This window comes from Ictidomys tridecemlineatus, chromosome 12 (assembly GCF_052094955.1).
Source record: "Ictidomys tridecemlineatus isolate mIctTri1 chromosome 12, mIctTri1.hap1, whole genome shotgun sequence".
Lineage (NCBI taxonomy): Eukaryota > Metazoa > Chordata > Mammalia > Rodentia > Sciuridae > Ictidomys > Ictidomys tridecemlineatus.
Genome location: NC_135488.1, coordinates 91064141 through 91081821, shown reverse-complemented (window position 1 = coordinate 91081821; position 17681 = coordinate 91064141). Strand labels below are relative to the sequence as shown.

The window sequence follows — 17681 nt, the reverse complement described above, 5'->3', positions numbered from 1 at the left end:
AAAATGTTCAACATCTCTAGCAATTAGAGCAATGCAAATTAAAACAACTCACTCCAGTCAGAATGGCAGCTATTAAGAATACAAACAACAAGTGTTGGTAAGGATGTGGGGAAAGGGCACACTTTTACATTGCTGGTGGGACTGCAAATTGGTGCAACCAGTCTAAAAAACATTATGGAGATTCCTTGGAAAACTGGGAACGGAACCACCATTTGACCCAGCTATCCCACTCCTAGATTTATACCTAAAGGACTTAAAGACAGTACATTACAAGGACACAGCCACATCAATGTTTATAGCAGCACAATTCACAATAGCTAAATTGTGGATCCAACCTAGATGCCCTTCAGTAGATGAATGGATAGGGAAAATGTGGTAAATATACACAATGGAATATTACTCAGCCTTAAGAGAGAATAAAATCATGACATTTGCAGGTAAAAGGATGGAGTTGGAGAATATAATGCTAAGTGAAGTAAGCCAATCCCAAAAAACCATACGCCAAAATGTCTTCTCTGATATAAGGATGCTGATTCACAATGGGGATGGCACGGGATGGGGAGCATGGGAGGAATAGATGAGCTTTAGATAGGGCAAAGGGGAGGGAGAAGAATGGAAGTGGCATGGGTATAGAAAAGATGGTGGAATGAGACAGACATCATTACCCCCTAAGTACATGTATGAAAACACGAATGGTGTGATTCTATTTTGTGTACAATCAGAGACATGAAAAAATGTGCTTTTTGTGTAATATGAATTGAATTGCACTCTGCTGTCATATACAACAAATTAAATTTTTTAAAAAATTGCACCATGACAGAGCTGGGAGCACTGAGCACTATCTTTGGTACTATTAATTTTACTTGGCCTGTTTTGTCACCTATGAGACAAAGGGATTAGACTTTGTGAGATAAACATATATCTGTAGGGCAGGATGTCAAGCTGGGCCACTTGTCAAGTTCTTTTCTCCTCAGGCCCAGGCCCTCCCTATGACTATGATGAAGGGTATTGAAAGGGTGGACAACAAATGCTCAAACTGGCCAGAGCACTGAATAACCAATGCTGGGAGCCTGGAGCTTTGTTCTATTTCTCTTCCTGGCTGGATTTGAACAGGTATGGAGGCCTAATTAGATCACTCTAGAACTCCTACAACCTCTGGACAATTAAATTCTGTTAGCACTTTGCCAGAATTCTCTTCTACTAATTGTTCATTCTCACTTCATTGGAATGGCTATGGAAGTGTTTGAATGGATTCTTTCATCTGATCCTTACTTCCCTGTAAGATAGGTGTTAAAGTCCTTGTAAATAAGTTATTAGCTGGAGAAAGGCATACTGCTAGAAAGTAGTAGATCTAAAACACATCTCCAAATCCTTTGATAAGAAACCCAGTGCAAGGACTGGGGATGTGGCTTGGTGGCAAAGTGCTTACCTAGCATGTGCAAGGCCCTACATTTAATCCCCAGCACGAAACATAAATAAGAAACTCAGTGCATGTTCTACTGGCACAATATTTTTTAAAGAAAGAAACTCCCCAATTTTTCCTATGACAGAGGAAAAAAAATCTAAGATTCATAATATACAGTGTTGATAAATGGAGAATCCTCTCCATCACAATTGGTAGAAACATAAATACAACTTTTTTTGGAAGGAAATTTAGCAGAATCCATCAGTACTGACAAACTTTAAAATTCATGATCTAACAATTCCACATTAGAAATGTTTTGTAAAAATACTAGCATAAATGTGTAAAGAAATTCAGACAAGGCTATTCATTGACACCTAATTGGCAATTAGGGGAAAAAAAGAAAAAGAATATTTAAGTAATTCCACAAATATTACTGTAAAGACTAAAATGGCATACCATATAGGTTGAGCTACTGTGACCATTCAGTGAACAATGACAATCCAACCTTGAAAGATGAAGTTTAGTGTCAATAAATACTGGATAATGGGCTGACATTGTGGCTCAGTGGTAGAGTGCTTACCTAGCACATGGGAGGCCCTGGGTTAGATCCTCATCACCACATAAAAATGAAGGTATTGTGTCCAACTACAACTAAAAAAAAATCAATATTTAAAAAAAAATAATGGATAGCTGGCAGAATAACTCAGTAGCATATGCCAAATAAAATAAATACTGGTAGTTTACAAAAAGTACGACATAAAAAACTACAGGACAATTCCATTTCAAAGCATCTGAGCCTACCATGAAGACACCATGAGCAAAGGTCTCCCTCCTGAGCTGAAAACATTTGTGGACAAGAGGTTATGGAAATTAAACAGTGGCAGACATGTCTAAGGAATTTTGCAGGGCTTTGATCCCTTTATGAATCTTATGACAGATGAATGTGTGGAAATGGCAACTAGTGGGCAATCGAATAATACCTAAATAGTCTTTAATTTGAGGAAATATACATTATCAGCATGTTAGAAGCCTTGGAACAAGTATAATGACTTTCAGAAATGCATCTCCTCTCTCAAAGGGCCTGTTTATATGATGTAAAAATCAGGTCACTGGGGATGAAACCCAAGGCCTTGTACATGTTAAGCAAATGCTCTATCACTGATCTACATTCCCAGCCAGGTTGGATCCTTTTGCTAGGAAGTGCATTACTGAGACAAGTGTCAAAATTTGAATGGGACCTTTGAACGGTGTATGGGAGTATTTGGTGCTATTTTGGAGCTATTCATGCAACTTTTCTGTAAATTTGATTCTTTTTTTTTTTTTCAAGAAGATAGTGACTTCCAGCCATCCTCATTTTAGTGCCTTAAATTTTTTCAATTGCAAAAGGAAGAGTTTTGTCTTTGGCAATTCAAACTGTACCAATCATTAAAAGTTAAATATTCTCCATTCCCACATATTTTATTTCCCAGACAGAGCTCACTGCTGTTTATATGTATTATATATATAGTTTTGGTTTTACAAAAGCAGGATATTGTATGTATTATTTGACCTCATCCTTTTTTTCATTGTATGGGTTATCATTTATCCATTCCTGTATTGAAAACATTAGGTAGCTTTAAAATTATGCTTCATAATGATCAAAGGATCAACATATTAGCAAGATAAGACTGTTATAACCTTATGTATGTGCTAATAGAACCTTCAGATCTTTTGAAGCAACAATTGTACACACAGGCTATGCCTGGAATTACTTTACTACTGGGCATAACTTAATAGTTCTGTTAAATATTGCTTCACATTTCTTGAATAGAATTTATTTTTTAGATTAGTATTTCTTTGAGCACAGTGACCTCTACTGGTACTAATAAAAATGCAGTTTATGCCCCTTTCACCCAGCATAAAGACCAGGGAAACTTAAGAGAGGGACACACTCTCCCCTTGAATCACATGTTCTAACTTCCTTTTTATAAGTAGTGATAAACTAGGCTAATCTGCCCAATAACAGACAGTTCACAACAGTGAACTAGCATCGTATAGCAGTGGTTTTCAATCCTGGTTGCACATTAGAATCGTGAGGAGTTTTTAAGATTAATTAATACCAGGCTTCACCATGATTTTGATTTCATCAGAATGTCACTGGGGGGGGGGGGCTGCAGATAACTCAGTTGATAGGGTGCTTGCCTCACATGCACAAAGTCCTGGGTTTGATCCCCAGCACCACACACACACACACAAAAAGTCACTAGGAATGAGAATCCCTAGAGTGAAAACTTTCCCTCTTTTGTCAATATTATGTTAAGTGCATAAATGTGTTAAGACAGAAATTGTTACAAATCACTTCCTCAAGGAATGAGTTATGGAGAAAACAAGTCTTCCCAGACCATTAGTATGTCTTGATAAGGCCCTAGAGGAAAGCCTACCAATAATCTTGGCACCCAAGATCTTCAGTGATAATAACTTTCAATACTGTAAGGCTGAAGCCTAACATCGAAACCAGGAATTGACAAATATTTTCTGTAAAATAAAAATGAGAGTAAATTCTTTAGGCTATTTGGACTTGCTTGTCTGTCATAATTACTCAACTCTGCCCACTGAAGCACAAAGTCTTGGACATAGGTAAACAATCACATCTATGTTCCAATAAAATTTTAATGATTCTACAATATGAATTTCACATAATCTTCATGTCACGAAATATACTTTTTTTTTTTTAATATTTATTTTTCAGTTTTCGGCGGACACAACATCTTTGTTGGTATGTGGTGCTGAGGATCGAACCCGGGTCTCACGCATACCAGGCGAGCGCGCTACCGCTTGAGCCACATCCCCAGCCCACGAAATATACTTTTGATTGGCTACTTAAAAATGTAAAACTCATCTCTCCTTAGCTAAATGTAAACAGTAGCAGGCCAAATCTCGCCTACAGTCCACAATTTGCTTATCCCTGATTATAAGAGGGGGAAATTTTTTCTCTCAACTCAAAACACCACTTAACAGAAGACACGAATGGTGTGACTCTATCTTGTATACAACCAGAGACATGAAAAATTGTGCTCTATATGTGTACTTTGAATTGAAATGCATTCTGCTGTCATGTATAACAAATCAGAATAAACTTTTTAAAAAATCACTTAACACTTCTAATGCTAAATGTGTTTTGCACCATCAACAAAGTAATCCTGCAGCAGGCACCCAGTATTTCCTTACTCAATTCAATTCTGACAGTATCTGCCTAGAGATAGTGTCAAATCCCAGAAATTGAGGGCTCAGTCCCACATAAATGCTCCCTCTACTTCAGACATCCACTAAAACTAGCAGACTGGCTATTGGGGTCTGCTAGTTTGGGTTCGCAGAACTCCCTTCCTTAGTTCCATTAAATTGCTAGAATGACTCAGGAAAAAAAAAACAGGAAAACACCATGTATTACAAAAGATATCACAAAGAACACAAATGAACAAAGAACACAAATGCATAAGGCAAGGCATGTGGGAAGGGGCCCTTTCTAGGGTCACCACTTAAGGCACCACCATGCATTCAGCTAACCACAAGCTTTGATCCTGTTGGACATTTTTTTTTTTTGGCAATGCTGGGAATTGAACCCAGGACCTTGCACATATTAGGCAAGCACTCTACCACTGAGCTACACCTCCAGTCCCCTTTTGGATTTTTTTTTTTAAATGGAGGCTTCATTACATAGGCATGATTGATTAAAACCAATGGTTACTGATGATCAATGTAACCTTTGCCCTTTCTCCCCTCCCTGGAGGTTGGAAAGTGGAGCTGAAAGTTCCACCACTCCAAGTGTTGGTCTTTCCAGTGACCAGACCCATCCCAAAGCTTTCTAGAGGTCACCAGCCATCTGTCATCTCATTGGCATACAAAAAGCACCCTTATAGCTAGGTGTAGTGGTGCACAACTATAATCCCAGCAGCTTGGGAGGCTGAGGCAAGAGGATCACAAGTTCAAAGCCAGCCTTAGCAACTCAGCAAGGTCCTAAGCAAATCAGAAACTGTCTCAAAATAAAAAATAAAAAGTATTGGGGATGTGACTCAGTGGTTAAGCAACCCTGGGTTTAATCCCTGGTTCCAAAAAAAAAAAAAACCAAAAACATTCTCATCACTCAGATTCCAAGGGTTTCAGAAGGGTATTAGGAGACTTCAGCAGGAAATGGAAGACTAAATGTCAATCTCATGATAATCACTGGTCTAAAAAAAACATTATAAACATTAAAGCCCAACATACCCATATTATTAAAGGAAGCAGTGCATTCTATAAATAGGTTCCCAAGAACTCTGGTGATGGTGCCCCTGACAGGCTAAGATAAACTGCCCATCTACCTTTACTTCTGCTATATATATTTTCTTTATAGATTAAAAAATATATATATATCCTGAGGGCTGGGGATGTGGCTCAAGCAGTATCGCGCTCTCCTGGCATGCCATGCGCACCTGGGTTCGATCCTCAGCACCACACACAAATAAAGATGTTGTGTCTGCCGAAAACTAAAAAATAAATATTAAAAAATTCTTTTAAAAAAATTGTCCTGAAACCTTATCATTTTTTCTAGAATCTGCATTTTTTTTTCTTTCTTTCAGTACTGAGCTATATATTTTCCCAGTCTTTTTTATTTTTTGAGACAGGGTTGCACTATGTGGCTAAGGCTGGCCTTAAATTTGCAATCCTCCTGCTTCAACCTCCCAAACCACTAGGATTTAAGTCATGGGCCACTGCACCTGGTAAATCTAGATTCCTTAAAGCAATTTTACAACCAAAAATAAAAATCCAGACACCCTCAAACTTAGTTGATAAAGAAAAACACAAGCACAAAGGATATAGTCTTAGGTAACTGGTAGTCATGAATAAATAGAAGCTGCTGGTCCAACAATCTGACTTCACACCAAGCTAGCTCACCTGAGTTCACCCACTTTTTTTTTTGTTTTTGGTACCAGGGATTGAACTCAGGGGCACTCCGACCACTGAGCCACATCCCCAGCCCTATTTTGTATTATTTAGAGACAGGGTCTGAGTTCTTTAGCGCTCACTTTTGCTGAGGCTGGCTTTGAACTCGATCCTCCTGCCTCAGCCTCCTGAGCTGCTGGGATTACAGGCATATGCCACCAAACTTGGCAGTTCACCAACTCTTGGTGCCAACTGAGGCTGTACCCTTTCTAGAAATAACTTTTTTTTTTTAAAGAGAGTGAGAGAGGAGAGAGAGAGAGAGATAGAGAGAATTTTTAATATTTATTTTTTAGTTCTCGGCGGACACAACATCTTTGTTGGTATGTGGTGCTGAGGATCGAACCCGGGCCGCACGCATGCCAGGCGAGCGCGCTACCGCTTGAGCCACATCCCCAGCCCTAGAAATAACTTTTTTCAGAGGAATTTTCCACACTCATTCTGAGCAGAACTCAGTTAATCCAAATGAGAGAAAAACTGTGATAAAGTAGCAGAGTTGGACACTTTAAACAGGAGTCACATAGGCACCAAAAAGGAAAATGTGCCTCAGTCTTACAGAAGAGGTTCCAGTTTTATATACTTGGCTTAATAAAGTTAGAATTAATTCATCCATTAACATTTTCATTCATCAAATACTTAAGGTTCTAAGTTCTTAGCATTCTGGTTCCTGCTGTCACAATGTTTTGTGATGGTATAAATACAGAAGTGAACACACAATTAAATTACAAATAAAGGAGTCTCACTGTAGGTAAAGTTGCAGTATATTGAGAGCAAGGAAACTAAAAATCAGACTTGCAAACACATGGAAATTTTCCAGAAGGGGGAAAACACGTATTTTACCAAACAAAACAAAACAAAACTATCAAGATATCATTTTTTTTTTTTTTTAGTTGTAGTTCAACAAAATACCTTAATTTTATGTGGTGCTAAGGATCAAACCCAGTGCCTCACATGAGCTAGGTGAGCACTCTACCACTGAGCCATACAACACCAGGCCCAAGATACTATTTTTATAACACAAGATTTTTTTAAAAAATCAAGATGGTTGGGGCTGGGAATATAGCTCAGTTGGTTGAAGGCTTGCGTCACATGCACAAGGCTCTGGGTTCAACTCCCAGCACCAAAAAAAGAGATTGTTTTGTCCTGTTTTTTTTGCAGAACTGAGGTTTGAGCACAGGTACTCTTATCACTGAGCTACATCTCCACTTCTTTTTACATCCCCACTTCTTTTTAATGTTTATTTGTTCATTCATTCGTTCATTCATTCATTTAGTGGTGCTGGGGATTAAATCCATGACTTTGCACATGCAAGGCAAGCAGTCTACCAACTGAGCTATATCCTCAGCACTTTATTTACTTTTTGTGACAAGGTCTTGCAAAATTACTAAGGCTGGTCTTAAAAACTGCAATCCCCCTGCCTCAGCTCCTAAATCACTAGGATTACAGGTGTACACCACATGCCAAACCAAAACCAACAGGCTTGATAGCCCACCATATGGGCAAAAATAGTACAGGAAAACAGGCATTTCTATACCCTGCCACCAGGGCAAACTAACAATACCCATCCAAAATATAATTTGACCCAGCAATGCCATTTCTAGGAATTATCCTAGACATGTTCACCTGTGCAATGGTGTACTATGCAAGTTATTCAGTTCACTGTGGTAACAGTAATTAGAAACAACCCTCGTATTCACCAACAGTTAAGTTCCTGTTAATCCTTTTCTCAGATACCCTCCACAGGAAAAAAAAGACAACCCTATTAAAATTAGGGCTAAAGACCCTTAACAGATCCTTCGCCAAGGATGATGGTAGCTAAGTACATGAAAAGATGCTCCAGGGCTGGGGTTGTGGCTCAGCATTAGAGCACTCACCTAGCACATGTGAGGCCCTGGGTTTGATCCTCAGCCCCACGTAAGTAAATAAAGGTATTGTGCCCAACTACAACCAATAAATAATTTTTAAAAAGATGCTCCACCATCACATGCTGCTGACCAGAAAAATGCAAGATAAAACCCAAACCACCATACATACATTAGAATGGCCAAACTCCCTAACACTGACAAACGCTTAATAATGCTCATTAAGGATGTGGAGCAACCCAAACTCATTCATGCAGCCTACCTGAAAGACAACTAAATGTATTTCACATAATTTTGCTCCTTGGCATTTACACAAAGGAGTTAAACTTATGGCCACACAAAAACCTCACACAACAGCTTTATTCGTAATTACCCAAACTTGGAAGCAACCAAGACTTTCTTTTATTAGGTTAAGTGGAACTGTGGAACTACCAGAGTGTAATTCAACCTCCAAAAAGGAGGAAACTTGCCTATTAGAAGGTTAAATCAGTCAATCTGAAAAGGTAACATACTATGATTCCAACTATTATGACAATCTGGAAAAAGCAAAATAGATGGTCAAAAAAGTGGTTGCCAGAAATTGATGGGGGAGAGAATAAAAAGGTAAAACAAGCCAGGTACAGTAGCAGACACCTGTAATCCCAGTAACTTGGGAAGCTCAGGCAGGATGGCAAGTTCAAGGCCAGTCAGGGCAACTTCATGAAACCTGTCTCAAAAAATATAAAGGGATGGAGGGATGGGGACATAGTTCAGTGGTGGAGTGCCCGAGTTTAATCAGCAGTGTGGGAGGGGAAAAAACAAACAAAAATCAAACAAAAAACAAGAGTACTCCAGCAGTGAAACTATGTGTGATGCCACATGGTAGACAAGTTATTATGTATTTTCTGAACCCATGGAAAGTTCAACCCTCAAGAGCCCTAAGGTAAAACTATGGACTTTAGGTGACAATGTCAAATCAATTTAGGTTCACCAGTTTGAACAATTGTACCAATCTAAAAGTTGATACTGGGGGAAATTTACAGGTGTGAGGTGATATGGATTGTAGATTTATCCATATCCTGCATCACCTACCCCTTTCCTTCTGGGACCTTTGCTCTCTAACAATTCAAACTACTTTAGGGCCTCTGCACCTACTATGTTCCCCTGACTAGAGAACAGTTCCTCCAAGAGTCAAAAGTTGTTATACCCGCCCCCCTTCACTTGCTCAAATGTCACTTAGACCATCCTTCACAAATTAGCAACAAAGCTCTTTTATAACTCTCCAGAACTTAAGCTCCATTTTAATATACTTGTTCACAGGGCTGGGGATGTGGCTCAAGCAGTAGTGAGCTCGCCTGGCATGCGTGCGGCCCGGGTTCGATCCTCAGCACCACATACAAAGATGTTGTGTCCACCGATAACTAAAAAATAAAAATTCTCTCTTTAAAAAAAAAAATACATATACTTGTTCACTTCTGCATCCCAAGGACACATTGAAGAGGTATTTAAAAAGTTTACTACACAATACCATCAACTAAACAAGTAAATGCAACATAAAAAAAAAAAAATGACCAAGTGATTTTTACAAGATCTCCAAAATACTAAATGAGAAAAAAGTCAATGTACACTATGCTGTCATGAAAATGTCTACTTGTTACATAGGAATACAACTGTTGAGCGATCTATATATCTGAAACTGGTTAAGGTAGCTCAAGTACAAAACCTTGTATCCCGTAGTCAAAAATGACAGGAAATGAAAAACACGTTTGGCAACTGGAAAGCCAAAAATCATCAGACATGAAACAAGAGGTTGAGGGGCTGGGAATATAGCTCAGTTGGTAGAGTGCTTGCTTTGCATGCACGAAGTCCTGGGTTCAATCCCCAGTGCACACATAAAAAAAGGCCACATCTTTTCAAGATATGGCCATTAACAATGGTACCAAAATGGGTAGGACTATAGGGTTACTTGTATTTTTTCTGATTTTTCCATGTGATTGTCTTTAGTGTTTCACATATTAAAGAAAAAAACTTTCAATTCACAGGTAAAGATTCAATCTTTTCCTACTTCCTACCTAGGTAGGAAAAAAAAAACCTGACTAAATTACCAATCTGAGCCCACTTTTTCTTTAGTGAGATGGAGTAATAGCAGAGTTTTGTTGCTGGGACTAAATGACAATTCTAGTCAGCTTTAACTTTTTAAATGAGTTAGAAATGAAAATATTTTAATGAATATTTGTTCTAGACATCACAATAGTAGGCTTTCAAACTGTCTACTGGAGCTTTTTTCCTACATATGAAATATTCAGGACATTAACTCCATGAAACTTTATCATTATGACATACACTACTCAACAGTAGGTACAAAGTTGTCAACAAGTAAAGCTGTTGGACTAGGGTCAGTATTCACTTTCTCTGAGAGTAGGATTTCTACCCTTGCTTCATACCCATATCCTTTCAACACTAACTTCTGGGATGCCACTATTTTCCCACTCAAAAAAGCTATAGTTTTAATGATTCCTACCTTTTAGCTCAGGGCTCACACTTCCAAAAACTGAGTATCAGGATTATTTGTTCAATCTCTGCAGATTTATTGTTGAGTAAACTTATCTTTATATAATACAGAACAATTAAAGCTAACCAGTGCAACAAATAAGCCTGCCAATTACACAGCTTTATGCCAACCATATAATGCTCAGTTGTCAAAATTCCAAAACAAAGAACCCAAATAACTTCCAATATACTAGTGATCACTCAGACCACCAAATAAATTTGAGGCAGATCAGTATTCCCAAATTGCATTATCATCCAATGACTTTGTAGAAAAGCCTTAAGAAAACAGACAAGGACAGATTCCTGTGCCACCAGCACTTTTTCCTTTTTTTACACCAAGGTTAGAAAATACCTGGTAAAAGTTTGTCCAGAAAACTCTCAAAAATAACCATTGTCCCATTATACTTAATATAGTTAAAGTCTGAATAAGAACCTACTGGCTGTAACATTCTAAGGTCTACCATATACTACCAAAAAAACTTAAGCTACATGAAATGTTGCTACTAAATACGTGGGATTTACAAAACTGCTGAAGTCTCATTAACATTGCTGATTGACATCATTAATTACTTTGCACCAGCTTGGCAAAATAATGTTGCTTGTTGGGAATTGTGAAACCTAGCTTAGACATAATAGGTCTTTGAACAAAATAAGGCGATCCATTTGAAGGAATACAGAAGAGTATCTAGGCTGGAAAATTTTGCAAAGCTGGTTTACATTTTATTCCAAATCCAGACAATTTCTCATACATGCATTTTTTTTTTAATCTGGTATAAAATCAGTTAACTAATGTTTGAAAACAAAGAACACTGAATAGAAACCATCCCACCTAATTGCCTGGAAACATCAATAAGCTAAAACAGCCTCCAGAAATCAGTTTCTCCTTACATCTTATATCACATTTACTCAAAAAGCTTTGCTTAGTTCCTGTCATGCTCATTTATAGGTCAATCAGTGGTCCCTCTAGATTGACAGATTGAGATCATTAGTTTGATGTCTCTTAACACCAATTTCAATAAGTTAAATTGAGGGATGTGTCATGATAAACTCATACTATTACAGGGGACTCAAGATCATATTACCCAGCTACAAGGGTAAAATAGAATTTTTCAAAGTCCCTTAAGATGCTGACAAAGTGTTATGTATAGAACAGTTAATGATGTTCAAGACTTTTAACACCATTAAACTTTGAATGTAACTCTGTATGAATATTTAATAGTTATCAAGTTTGACTCCTGATGGTTACCAAATTGAGAAGTGTTAATATTGAACACGAATCAAAAATCTATTTAGAAACATTTTATTTAAATGTGCCAAATAAAAACCCATGTTCAGACCATAAGATGTTAATACATTCAACAAAAACTTATATTATCTTACTGCTGTGAATTTACAGAGTATTAATCCAGATCCATTTTGATTAGATGGTTGAAATATCCTTCCTAGGTTACATTTTACAGACATCACAAATCCCTTATAATAATGTAAACAAAATAACTTTTCCCTAAAGGGTGAACTTGAAAACTTCAGTCCATTCTTTCAGGACTTGCACTTCTGCGTGGACTTCCTGATGGGGAACGACTAAAAAGAAAAACATTAGGTTTGGGAACCAATTAGTGTCTACTGAAATATACTTTTTCCAATGTACAGTCAGGGAAAATAATACTTCAATAAATCCTAAGGTACAATGTATTCCTACTAAAGCAAAGATCTAAACTTACATTAAATTTATATACTTATCCTCCCCACCCATTAGTATTAGGCTTTTTTAATAACCTTGCCAAAATTCCAAGGTTACATTAAATAGAACAACCATTTGTAGTTCTCTGGCTCCTTAAGGACCAAGAGACAAAATAATTTAGTTGCCAGATTTCAACCATTTGCAAGATTTATAGTTTTCCTCACTTCATTTCTACCTATTGTCCACAGGTAGAATGTAGGAAAAAAAATCAAGCTGCTTAGCATGAAATTTCTACAACTAAGGATTCATAGGACTATTTAAAAGTAAAAAAACTGTTAAAGGAAAAGCAATCATCTCAGAAACATAATACCTAATCTATATAGCACCAATTCTCCAAAGAGCTCAAAGATTGCTAATTAGACAAAGCAGACAAATTCTGCAGAGGCCACACTTGATTGGTTAAGACTTCGCAACAAAAGATTATTTAGCTTACCTTCTTTTTGGAGATGGAGATCTGGACTTTGATCGGCTGTCAAAACACGAGAAACTCTATTAAGAAAAAGTACTAACCAATCCCTACCTTTTTAACCACAATACCACAAAACAAACCCCCACACTGTCCTGAGCTTAAAAAATGTCAGACTATAATTTTTTTTTTAAATTAAAGTGAACTGCTGTATTGTCACAATTCATCTTTTCCACATACTATCTTAAAAAACACTTATTTCAGGATGCTTCTCCAATGCCCCTAACAGTTCTAGCAAAGGCCTCTCAACCCCAACAAATCACAAATTTCTAGCACTTCACATTCCCTCCTCTAAGAAGCCTGCAATAGGCCATGTATAAATGAAGTTCTCATTTGGCTTAAAAAGGTTTTGTATTTCCACTTAGGAGTTGACATTCAAATTTTTCAACAATGAAAAACACTTTGAACTCTTTGGATATTGGTGCCATATAACTGGAAGAGCATTTGATCACACTTGTACCTTACCTGCTTCTTGGTCGTGAAAGAGACCTAGATCTAGATCTTGATCTTGACCGGGATCTTTAATAAAAGAAAAATGAAAATACATTAGTCCATAGGCATTCCTTTTTTGAGCACTGAATTAGATAGGTTAAGAACAAAGGACCTAAAACTGATCAAAATGCAAAATCTTGCCTTGTGTCAATCTAAAGTTGGACAAACAAATAAGGCTTTTTTCTTAAATCATAAGCAAGTTACACCAACTACACTGGGCTGATATATGCATCTCAAATATCTTGAGATCCTGCAATAAATTAGATAAACTATCTAGAGATTAGTCCAGTTTTTTCAAATAGACCTCAGGATTTGTAATTTCTACTTTTAAAGGGTTTGTTCTATTCAACAGCAACTGAGTGGCATTCTGAACAACTGCTTCATCATCTATAGTGTTAACATTTTCTAGAGTTGTATAAGTTCATCTTTTAAGACTTGCTTACTAAGGAAATATATGGTTCCCAACTCGATTTTTCACTTCTCTTAAATGTGTTAAAACTGTCAGCTTCAGATTTGTCATCCTACAGCCTTAGATTCATAAGTCACTGGAATTACAGGAATGCCTAGTCCACTATGGCCTCTTAACAAGCCTTAAAATCTTTACTTGTAAAACTAATGTTCACGTTAGAAATCATAAAAATTCAACTTTTAAATCTCAAACATTCTGAAGCAATTCATTTGAATTTTGTCCTTAAGACACTCCACCACTGTGCTGTTGTGGTCAAGATGTGACAATCCAACTACAAATAAGGAGGAAAAAAGTGTTACATACTGGAAATACCTCGATCCTTTTATAGAACCAGACCTAGATCTTCTGAGTGAAGCTGATCTTGATCTACGAAGAGATACAGATCTTGATCGTCGAGGAGATGCTGATCTTGACCTAAAAATTAAAAGAAACTAAAGTCCATCTCAAAAAAAGCCTCCGCCCCCCCCCAAGACAAATTACTGAAGATTTCTCACCTCCGTCCCCTGCTCCTGCTACGTGAGCGAGAGTACCTCCTTCCTCTGGATCGAGAATGTGATCTAGATCGTGACCTATTTTTCAAGTTAGAAAAATACAAAATATTAGACGATAACTCGTTTTTAGCGTTTTTGTGCCTCTGCTGAAATCAAATCTCAAAACTATTTAAATTTAGTGTCTCATTTGGAAATAAACTCTGGGCCTAGTTGTTGGTTTTTTTTTTTTTTTTTACTACCTAAAAAAAGATTGTTAAAAGCTGAATTACAACTTAGAATTACATAATATAAAACACTGTAATGTGTATTTAAAATAAACCTTGCAAGTTTGCAGGTCGACCCTCTTTGGCCCATGGTCTAGTAGGTCTAGTAGATCTAGACGATCTAGAAGTATCTATAGCCGATCGCTGCATCTAGATGTTTTCTTCAATCTAACGACGATCAAACTGACAGCCAAAAGAGCCAGGTGAGGCTTGATTGACGCAAGAAGATTTTTCTAGTTGGGAATGTGGTCAATCTGGTGTTCCTCTTTCTAAAGCGGAGGGGGGCCCCAATTGTAAGCCAAATTTACTGTTACGGCGATCACCGTCTCAAATTTTCTGCCCTTTAAAGAATAAGGTGAAGCTAGGTGTAGATGACTCGAGGGGATCTGGCCTCTTATGCTGATCACCTCAAGGTCTAGGAGGATCTTAATTGTCGGATTTGCAAGGCGCCTCAGCATGATATCATAAGGCTCGTGACATTCTGAATCAAGGCGACTGACTCAAACGAAGAAACCTGAAAGGTTTTGACCAGGTTGATTATTAATATATTAACATTTTTAATTAAACAAAAATTGTAAAATACACCTGTACAATTAACATTCAAGTTTATAGAAAAACACTAGTTTCTGCCTTGCTAATAAAAGAATTACTTTGATTAATTAACTAGAATACCAACCATTCCTTTATAAACTAAATACCTGCTTCTTCTTCGACGGCTATAGCGATGACAATCATAAGCATAATGTCCCTTTTCGCCACACTCATAGCATCTATCATTGGGATCAAAGGGACGTCTGGCAGGTGGTCTATCAAAACGAGATCTCCGGGGCATGCCTGTTGATAGTTCAACCCTCACTCGGGAACCACAAATCACTCTGTTAAAAGTAACAAAATTCTAAAGTTAAAAAAAGGTGACACCCCCCCCCAAATACTAGGGATTTAACCCAGGAGCCCACATAACCTAGGCAAGCACTCTACCACCCAGTTACATCCCAAACCTTTTAATTTTTTTGAATAATCAAGTCTCACTAAAATTGCCAAGGCCAATTTGGAACTGGGGATCCTCCTGTCTCAGCCTTTCAAGTAGATGGGATTACAAATTAACCCCCAATTTATAACTCTCTTTAACCACTCCTTCCCCTCACAGGCTTTGGCTCTTTACTAAGTTCTTCAACTCCACCCTTGCTACCCTCTTTACCCCCATTAAGTCTGAAGTTCTCAATTCTACAAACATTATTCAAATATTATTTCAAAATTACCATAAATGGTGTATTTGTTGCTTGTTTTTATAATAGATGTTCCACATTTGTGATGATAGGGCAAAACAGATTTAATCCTCATTGTCTTGAATAAATATCAAGATCAGGTATTTAAGGTAGGTCTCCAGACTGTAGAACACAAAACTTAGCACACCAGATCTCTAACCTACAAAACATTTTAATAAGTGTTTCATAATGAACATCTCACTTACTTCCCATCCAGTCCTCGCACAGCATCTTCTGCATCTCTAGGATCTTCAAATTCCACAAAGGCAAATCCTGGGGGATTTCTTGCAATCCATACTGTTCTTAAGGGACCATAATAACTGAAAGCCCTTTCTAACTCTCCTTTGCCAGCACCAGTTCCCAGGTTACCAACGTATACCTTGGTTTCTGTTTAAAAAAAAAAAAAGCAACATAATAACATACATTAGCAAAGTTTGGCTCAATGTGACTGAATTCTCTGCCTAAACAGGACATCCTTAAGACACTGTTTTGAGACAGACTCTGGCTACTTTGCCTAGTCAGGTCTCCAACTCCCGGGCTCAAGCAAGCAATCTTCCCGCCTCATTCCTTCCCAGGTAGCCAAGACTAGACACCACTGCACCCGACTTGTACAAAACATATCTAATGCTTTCTCTAGGGTCGAATTTAGTCTTAAAATCACTGAAGTCCATAAACACCCAAGAAGCTAGACTTTATAACAAAGTTTTCAGTATTATAATAAGGAGAAAAATCTCCAAAACAGCAAAGATGCGAAGTAAGATACCCTGATTGGGGCGGGCCCGGCCCGGCCCCGCCCCCGAGTCCCGGCAGCCGCGGGAGCGTTAGGAGCGCGCGGGCCCGAGGCAGCGGCGTCGGGCGGGCCTCGGCCGGACCGCCAGAGTAGGGCTGCGCCCGCTCCCGTCCTCACAACAACCGGCCTAGGCGCTGGCTTGCCAAAGTCTCCAACTCCCTGCCCCAGTGTCATAAACAGCTCTCCAAAAAGCTGCGCCCCCCCCCCAAAAAAAAGCCCATCGTTGGTTGCAATTACCATCCCTCAACTCAACAATTGTTTGACAAGAATCCGCAGCTTGTAGCTGCCAGTTCCATTCAGTCCCAAATCCATCCCTCACTTTACCACAGCAACCAGATCTGTCCGCTCGAGTGGCGGGAAAGCGCTAAGGAAATGCGCCACCACGGTCGTCAATGTGCGCAAAATGGCAGCCGCCGCCGAGGGGGGGAGGGGGCGGACGGGCAGCTCCAAGAAGGGCAAAGGGAAAATCGTGACCCAGGACCCGACTTCAGGCCCGCGTGGGCGACAAAAATGCCCAAGAACTGGGGACCGGGCTCAGACACCCACCCTCTTATTTCCCATTTCCATTCAACACCCCGCCCCCGCTGCCTCCAGCTTCGTTTGGCGTGCGCCGAAGCCGCCATTACGCACGCGGAATAACCGTCTCCCAACCGCCGCGCCAACCCCACGGCCTCATAATATTCACTATATGCACAGAACTCTTCTTTACTAGGCCCTAAGTTCTTACCTCCTCCATACCGCCCGTAGCGCGACATGTTAACCGGCCCGCGTGCTCTGCTCTTTAGCTCGCAGCGCCCGGGGCTCGAGTAGTACGGAAGCTACCACACACACACACACACACACTCGCCAACGGTCCCGGGGGCACTACGAAGAAGAGCCCGGCTTCGCGCTTATATATGCGGCGGCTGGGAGTTTTGCGCATGCGTCATCTCAACGTTCTGCGCGGCACAAA

At 38.9% G+C, this 17681-nt stretch overlaps 1 protein-coding gene and 1 non-coding gene across 5 annotated transcripts; both read right to left on the bottom strand.

Annotated features, from left to right (window-relative positions):
• Positions 1–4983: 4983 nt before the first annotated feature.
• On the bottom strand, positions 4984–5055 carry Trnai-aau (transfer RNA isoleucine (anticodon AAU)). Its single transcript has one exon. It is a non-coding gene; the product is annotated as a tRNA-Ile (tRNA).
• A 6981-nt stretch (positions 5056–12036) lies between these two features.
• On the bottom strand, positions 12037–17653 carry Srsf7 (serine and arginine rich splicing factor 7). Of its 4 annotated transcripts, none has more exons than XM_005324547.5 (8): positions 17457–17651; positions 16146–16326; positions 15373–15549; positions 14415–14489; positions 14233–14334; positions 13425–13478; positions 12927–12962; positions 12037–12333 (listed from the first exon to the last, which is right to left on the bottom strand). In XM_005324547.5, the coding sequence occupies exons 1-8, from the start codon at positions 17482–17484 to the stop codon at positions 12279–12281; spliced, it is 708 nt and encodes a 235-aa protein (XP_005324604.1). In that variant the 5' UTR covers positions 17485–17651; the 3' UTR covers positions 12037–12278. The 4 variants fall into 4 exon arrangements, with proteins under 4 accessions (XP_005324604.1, XP_005324603.1, XP_005324606.1 ...); XM_005324546.4 differs by having other exon boundaries at positions 14224–14334; positions 17457–17648; XM_005324549.5 differs by lacking the exon at positions 12927–12962 and having other exon boundaries at positions 17457–17653.
• Positions 17654–17681: the final 28 nt, after the last annotated feature.